At 38.4% G+C, this 8,665-nt stretch overlaps 1 protein-coding gene across 2 annotated transcripts in view; it reads right to left on the bottom strand.

The window, feature by feature from the left end:
• grid2 (glutamate receptor, ionotropic, delta 2) overlaps positions 1–8,665 on the bottom strand; it is a 1,088,972-nt gene that overhangs the window by 297,384 nt on the left and 782,923 nt on the right. For both annotated transcript variants that reach the window (XM_062025903.1, XM_062025902.1), the window contains one exon: positions 5,008–5,205. In XM_062025903.1, the coding sequence (XP_061881887.1) occupies positions 5,008–5,205 (198 nt within the window). The remainder of the gene's footprint in view (positions 1–5,007; positions 5,206–8,665) is intronic.

Raw genomic sequence — 8,665 nt, forward strand, 5'->3', positions numbered from 1 at the left:
TATTGGTACTGGGAGTTAGAGGAAGTTGTGTCTGAGTTCACATTGTCATTATAGGGTATTGTGTGTATTGAGGACAAAGAAGGTCTAATTGCATTTTCGTTGTCATTTTTGGCACCGGAGCAGCATCAGTGCTGCGGGTCTTTGAAGGCTCGTAAAATCAAAACGGTAGCACTTATCAAAAATCCGTACAGAACTTTTAATCAGAAGGGTTCAATCTCTCTCCTGTAGCAGTTTGAAGCCGAAACGACAAACGCGCTCAGAGGAGATAACGTTTGATGTTTGGTGACCGTTTTGTACAAAAATGTTGTTTTGAAATGGAGATTACAAAATTCCTGTTGATTTTTGCTGAAGGGTGTCAATCTATGAAATGTAGGCCTAGGCGAGACCTACATAGAGGTATTTGTTTCATGTCTCTACGACGTTCCTACAGGAAGTTACAAGCAGTTTTGTCAGAGTTTTCCTCTGAGGAGCAGTTTTTTCTCATTTTTTTCCAAAAATTATGTAGAGCACAATTTTGAGTTTTGGGATTCGGTTTTTTTTTAGATCGCATTTTCCACCAGTCCCGATGTGTGTGAGAATTTTGGTGAGTTTTGAAGTATTTTAAGGGGGTCAAATTACAGCTCAAAAATAAAAAATGAGTGTTTTTAGTCATTTTTTGTCTTGAAGGGGAAATTGCCAACTGTTGGTTTTCGCCCGAAGAAGTGAAATTATGAATTGTAGGTCTAAGTGAGACCTACATACAGGTTTTTGTTTCATGTCTCTACGACCTTCCTAGGGGGCGCTAGAGTGCAATTGTGATTTTTTTGGGTTTGGTTTTTTACCTAAAGTGTAGTGTTCCCGAGTTTGAATGTGTGTGTCAAATTTGGTGAGTTTTGAAGCATGTTAAGGGGGGCAAAGTAGTGCGCAAAGCTGCGGAATAATAAAGAAAGAATAATAATAAATAGTAATAATAATAATAATAAAACCTTACAATTTCAATAGGGTCCTTTCGTCCCATTGCAAAAGGACTCCCTTTGGGATTCCTTTTGAAAAGGTCCTGTGCGGACCCTAATGAAACACTACCCTGGGAAGGCATCGAAAGGTTGCTTGCAAACATGAATATAAATGCACCTCATGCACATGCCTAATAAATCATCTTAAGGCAAGAAAACAAAAGTGTGCCTCGACAAGATGCACCGCCAATATTTCTAGTGTATTTTAAGGGGGTTGTTTAATGTTTGAATATATTTGAATTGCTGTACTGTTGTTGTTATTCCTGTGTTGTAATGGACCAGTCAAAGTTCACCGGAGAGCTTTAATGTGTAATGAGTGTTTACCGTGCCTGACAAAATTCAAACGCTCGCTCTCTAGTTCATGCTGAATAAGTAATTATCAATATTAAAGTAACTTGTGTACTTGCTGGAGGAACACTGGCGTTATCGGTATGACTTATTGTTGCACTACGTTTTGAAGAAACATTCCCGACGGCCATACGAGTCTAAAAAAAACCCCAACAGATTTGTAAAAGAGATGATAAAAGACTAGCGAGCAACTATGTATCTCCATACACGATATGCAGCCGCTCCCACCTATTACAATCACCTCCGTTACGGATAATAAACTCCATTTCTTAGTATTTTAAGTATCATTATCAAGTATCATTATGAAGTACCATTACCACTGGAGGACGAGGCTAAACATATCTTACACACCGAGAGCAAGCCATGGGTGCTGGCATGCCATTAGCTAAAGTAGCCGAAAAAAACGGATCAATAAATTGGTAGTGTCAAGGCGCGTGATGTTGACTGTGTCAAAACGCACACACAAAGTGCATACAAGCAATAACATCTTAGAGAGGAAAAATGGCAAAAAAACCCGACAATTCTACTGGTTAATAAAGATGGTGCGTGAAGCGCAATATGGAGGTATTTGGGATTCAAAACTAACAATAAAGGTGACACTTTTAAACAGGGAGGCACCTTTCACTTCACAATGGGTCCGTAAACCTCCGCTCTTGGGTTAGGGGTCGGTCTTGGTCGGAATGACGAGGCCGTCGATTAGTTACAACTTGGTCACTTTATTTATAATTTCCACAGGGCACGATCGGACATCCACCAAAGCTATTGACACTACTGCACATGCTGGCGCTACCTCTTCTAACTTGTCCACTCACTCACTCACTCACGTCACTCACACCACATACTGCCGTCCTTAAAGGGGCACACACACATACGCTACTCTCACAACAGCTGCTTTAAAACACGCCTCCCCAAATGTGGCGATTAGTATTTACACCTTTGCTTCAAACTTGGGTAAACATTTAGATAATGAACAAAGGGTTATGAAGACTGACAGGAAAATATGTAATTGTTACACCTGTCCTGCTGTTCGGTCCGGTGCAGACTGTAGTCGAGGAGCACAGGGAAGACGTTCCCTTCAGGGTCGATGCCATTTCAATGCCTTTTAATTGATATTTTAACCTTGTAAAATTGTTCTTTGACGGTGAGTATTCAATGTAGTGTACTGGCTCACCTGCACTGGCTTCCTGTGCACCTAAGATGTGACTTTAAGGTTTTACTACTTACGTATAAAATACTACACGGTCTAGCTCCATCCTATCTTGCCGATTGTATTGTATCTTATGTACCGGCAAGAAATCTGCGTTCAAAGAACTCCGGCTTATTAGTGATTCCTAGAGCCCAAAAAAAGTCTGCGGGTTATAGAGTGTTTTCTATTCGGGCTCCTTTGAGACACATTTAGGGCTATATAAGTGAACATTGGTTGATTGATTGAAGATATTCTGTTAAAATAAAGCCAATATTGACATTTTTCGTAGCTCTATTTATTTTGAAAAGTATTGAAAAGTTTAGAAAAAGTATCGATATGCATACTGGTACCTGTGCTGGTACTAAATTATTGGGACCGGGACAACCCTAGTCCCTTCTTATGCAGTAAATTTGGTTAGTACTTATTTTTCTAATCAGCCTGACCTAAGCCTAAAGTCTATGTGTTAAATAGATAATAATATGTGTGATTAACTTCATATCTTATGACAGGGTTGTAAACTGTAAGTAGGTTAGATATAATTATTGAATACGATTAAAATCAAGAGTAAGATTACTAATTCAGTGTTATTATTGGAGTAGGCCCCTAGGTCAAAACAGTTAAGAACCCCTGATTTAATGTATACAACTGAAATATTTCAAATACTGGTCTGCTTAACTTTAATGTCACTAAATCCCATACAAAATATAAAAGCTTGTTTATTTATTTTTTAACAAAATGGGCATTTTTTTAAGTACTGGTTTGGGCACCGTTTACGCACTGACATCGTTTTTAAAGTACCCATTTGGTACAAGTATCAGTTAAAATGTGAACAATTTCCATTCTTAGTCGGAGATGCTTCCCATTTTTAAACATTAACAAGTATAAAAAGAAATTGACAACTGTAAAATGTAAACAAGAACCTAAAAAAGTCTGTTAACTTTGATTGGTTGATATTTGTGGGGAAGTTGACACTGCTATGAATGTGAAGGTGTTTAATTCACACGACTTCCTGTTTGTATTAATTTTCTTAAAAAAAAATTAAAATTTAAGATAAAAGCACAAAACATGTCTGGGGTGAATTATATTATTCTACCTAAATTAAATACTCTTTCAGGAAATTCATGAGAAGCACGCATTACAAGAAGTAGATATAATGAGAATAAAACAATAATGAAAAGGTTAGAATAAAACAACATAGAAATGTTTTGGACCAAAATTGTAATATTGTACAACAAAAGTCATGGTCATATTAGACCAGATGTGTCAAACGTACGGCCCGAGGGCCGGATCAGGCCCGCGAACAGGTTTTATCCGGCCCGTAGGATGAATTTGCTAAGTATAAAAATTAACCTGAAATTTTTTAATGAAAGAAACTGCTGTTCTAAATGTGTCCACTGGATGTCGCAATAGCAATTCTTTGTATCTTAGTAGATGATGCTACATATGTACAAAAAAAACCACCTGATGTTAGTACATCAGTCGAGGAAAATGATCAAACTACATAAATCACATCCTGTAAATTGATTTTGATATCATTTTTTTATCTTAATAGATTGAAAATTAACACTAATGAGTTGGCTGATGAACATTATCACATGATTTATTCAGAAAATATAAATAACGACAAATACAGATAGAATACTATTAACAGCAACATGTAAGTGTAAAAAAACATGATTTGTACAATTTCAGAATGGGCTTGTTCTGTTTTTAAACAAAAAAAAAAAACAATCTGAAGTTCTCTTTATTTTTAAGTTATCGTGCCGTGATTTTACCAGTTCGTCTCACTTGGGAGTACATTTTTCTCTATGTGGACCCCTGTATTAGACCATATATTAAAACAATAATGAATCAAAATTAGGTTATGATTAGAAAAATATAAAACAGAAAATAAAGTGAAAACTATACTTGAAAGAAGAAAAAAAATTGATAAGAAAACATAATTTAAAAATAGCTTATTATACCAATTCAATGTTGCCTCTATGCCATGTTTCATTTCTATTTCCCTATTTTTTTAAACATGTTATGTTCCCTTTTTCAGGATATCCCTAAATTATTTGGTGGATTAAAAAAAAAAAAAGGTTTATTATTTCACGAAATATGTCATCATGTTGTAATCCACTCATACAAGCCTGCTGGAGAAACCACATCAGTGTCGTCAATATAAACAAGTTAAACATCGGGCCCCCTTTGGTGTCTTCATTTAAATATTTACTTTTGGACGTGACATGATTTACTTACTTACTGCGCTGCTAAAAAGGGGACCAACGAGTGTGTGCAGAGTCGCCTCCGGGAGGGAAGCCAAGGCCGTACTTAGCATAAGTGACGCCGATAGCATGTGACGTTTTGCATGCTTCCCCTTGTGCATTGCTTCACAGCATTTTGCATAAATAGCCAACAATTAAGCACCCTTTTTGTGGCAAGTCTGCACTTATAGGGCACAAATGTGTATTATTATAATTTTTTGGGGGTGTTCCTCACCTTAAAAACCAGTTCCCCCATCAGTCCGTTCCACTGTCCGTCGGGCTGCAAGCTGCCATACTTGTGGTCTGGGGCGATGTAGATCTCGTACTTGAAGCCCAAGTAGTTGGCGAGAGCATCGAGGACGTCGATAGAAAAGCCCTGGTACTTCTTGGGTTTGCCCAGAACGTTCTCAGAGACCATCACAAAGGGCTCCTCCTGGAAAGCAAAAATAAGAAACCCAGTGAGTCGGTCAAGCGGTCAGTCGATATGACAGTCGTTCAAAGCCATCCAATTAGTCAGGCGCCCATTAGAGTGTTCAGTCAGGTTAAAGACCAGTAAACACACACGTTGGCTTGCAGTTAACACCACTTACTGTATACCGAGACTTAGAACGGTTAAGACGAGGGTCGGCAACCCAAAACGTTGAAAGAACCAAATTGGACCAAAAATACAAAAAAATAATCTGTTTGGGGCCGCAGAAAATGAAAAGTCTTATATAAGTGCTATAATAAAGGCAGCCCATTACGAAAGTGTCTATATTTGCTATAATACTACTATCAAAATGACTATGTGTCGCAATCTTCGTTGATAGAAATGTTGAAATTGTATATTTATTCTACACATTTTTACAACATTAGAAACCATTAGAAGGTGAGATAACTCCTGGAAATTACTGGCTTTTAATGGCCAAAGGTATAGATGCGTGTGTCCAAGTTAAAGGAAACGGCAGGCTGTCTTCTCGAAAATAGATTTATTAGAATCTTTGGCAAGCTAGGTAACGTTTGCTGTGGTCTGGAACAACATGGCACACAAACAACTATCAGAAATGCAGCCAATATTACATACAGATAATGTGTTACGGAACATGCAAAACTAAATTAAATACAAAGAGGATAAAAGTAAAGGAAATTAAATGGGCTCAAATATACTGTACCTACAAATGAGTCATAATGATGCAATAGGTACATACAGCTAGCCTAAGTAGCCTGATTAGCACTCCAACAAGTCAATAACATCAACAAAGCTCACCTTTGTGTAGCATGAAAACTTTTGGTGGACAAAATGAGACAAAGAAGGAGTGGAATATTTTACATGTAAACAAACTGTTGCGTCACAGTCCACACTATGGTGAATTCAAGAACCGCCGAAATTAGTTGGACAAAACGATGTTCACCAAATACTCATATTAAACATATTAAACAGTGGGCTTTCTAACAACTGGAAAGGTTTGTGTCATGTTTTTCCTCAAACAAAAACCAAACAAAAACCAAAACATATTTTTTCCCTAATATTTTTCCATTTTTAATCTTTTTTTAAAAACTGCTCCAGGGATCCACTAGGGCGGCGCTAAGGAGCCGCATGGTTAAGACCAAGTCCTTGTAAGACAAACCAAGTCAGGACCCAAGACTTTGCACCATGCACACAAATTAGCATTACCAAGTTTTTTCTCATTGCCATTTTAATTCATGTGTCAATTTACATTACCTTCAACTGGCATTACTGCCCCTAGCGGTCAGAAGTGTAGCATCCAAAATGAGGATACAAAAATGTCAGTTGCTACAGAGCTCCAAACTTCATGTGACCTTCCAATTAGCCCACGTACAGTACGCAGAGAGTTTCATGGAATGGGTTTCCATGGCCGATCAGCTGCATCTAAGCCATATATTACCAAGTCCAATGCAAAGCGTGGGATGCGGTGGTGTAAAGCACCACGCCGCTGGACTCTAGAGCAGTAGAGATGCCTTCTCTGGAGTGATGAATCACGCTTTTCCATCTGGCAATCTGATGGACAAGTCCGGGTTTGGAAGTTGCCAGGAGAACGGTACATTTCGGACTGCATTGTGCCGAGTGTGAAATTTGGTGGAGGAGGAATTATGGTGCGGGGTTGTTTTTCAGGAGTTGGGCTTGGCCTCCTAGTTCCAGTGAAAGGAACTTTGAATGCTCCAGGATCCCAAAACATTTTGGACAATTCCATGCTCCCAACCTTGTGCACAAAGCAATGTCCATAAAGACATAATCTGGTGTGGATGAACTTGACTGGCCTGCACAGAGTCCTGACCTGAACCCGATAGAACACCTTTGTGATGAATTAGAACGAACACTGAGAGCCAGGCCTTTCTCGACCAACATCAGTGTGTGACCTCACCAATGTGCTTTTGGAAGAATGGTGGACAATTCCTATAAACACACTCCGCAACCTTGTGGACAGCCCTTCCCAGAAGAGTTGAAGCCGTAATAGCTGCAAAAGGGGGACCGACATCATATTGAACCCTATGGGTTAGGAATGGGATGGCACTTCAAGTTCATATGTGAGTCAAGGCAGGTGGCCAAATACTTTTGGCAATATAGTGTACATTCGGTCAGGGCTTAAACACGAGAGATGCACAGAATAACATGATACAACGTAAAACCCTGTTTAGATACATAAAGTAAGTGCATTCATTTCAACTCTGACCAAGTCTGACGCCTACTGGTGCTGGCTGCTACACCAGTGTTGCAGGCATAACATTTGACAGCTATCGTGGGGCCATGTGTGAACTTTGACACGTGCCGGGGGGCGGGAATAAAGGTGGAAGCGGGTTATATCGACAGCGTGTGTGCATAGCTGGCGAGAGATGTTTGCTGCTCTGAGGGTTTTTCCAGCGCCTGAATGTGCCGTGTTGCTACAAGTTATAATAAAGTCTGCACGTTGCAAGACAAATTTGTCTTCTTTCCTCCAAGACAAGTCACCTTGGACTTCGCCAAATTTGATACCGATAGTTTGGGGTTGTACGGTATATCCGTATTGTTATAGTACCACGATACTAATGAATACATTTCTTACAAGTATCATCCTTGCAGGACGAGGAATAGCTAAACATGCTTCACTACACACCGTAGCTCACCACCGTCAAAATGTAAACAAACGCCATTGGTGGATCTACACCTGTCATCCACTGTAATGATACCAAGTACAGGAGCGTGTCTCGTCGATACTACTATGACTATGTCGATATTTTTTATCGTTACAAAATCTTATTTTGTTTTTTTTAAATCCATATTATGTTTATAAACTCAGGAAATATGTCCCTGGACACATGAGGACTTTGAATATGACCAATGTATGATCCTGTAACTACTTGGTATCGGATTGATACCCAAATTTGTGGTATCATCCAAAACTAATGTAAAGTATCCAAACAACAGTTACATTTGAACAGAAGTGTAGATAGAACATGTTAAAAGAGAAAGTAAGCAGATATTAACAGTAAATGAGTAGATTAATAATTCATTTTCTACCACATGTCCTTAATAATTTTGACAAATTAATAGAATGATAAATGACACAATTTGTTACTGCATATGTCAGCAGTCTAAATTAGGAGACTTTGTTTGCTTACTAACTAATAAAAGACAGGTTGTTTCGTATGCTCACTATTTTATTTAAGGACAAACTTGCAATAAGAAACATGTTTAATGTACCCTAAGATTTTTTGTTAAAATAAAGCCATATTTTTTGTGCTTCCCATTTATTTAGAAAACTACCGAAAAGTACCAAAAAGCATCGAAATAATTTTGGCACCGGTATCGGTACCAACATTTTGGTATTGGGACAACACTACCATAGTTCGTCCCTTGATGAAAATTTTATGTAAACTCATTGCGATTCATATCATCGTTTCATCGCCCAGCCCTT

This window comes from Entelurus aequoreus, linkage group LG17, assembly GCF_033978785.1.
Source record: "Entelurus aequoreus isolate RoL-2023_Sb linkage group LG17, RoL_Eaeq_v1.1, whole genome shotgun sequence".
NCBI lineage: Eukaryota > Metazoa > Chordata > Actinopteri > Syngnathiformes > Syngnathidae > Entelurus > Entelurus aequoreus.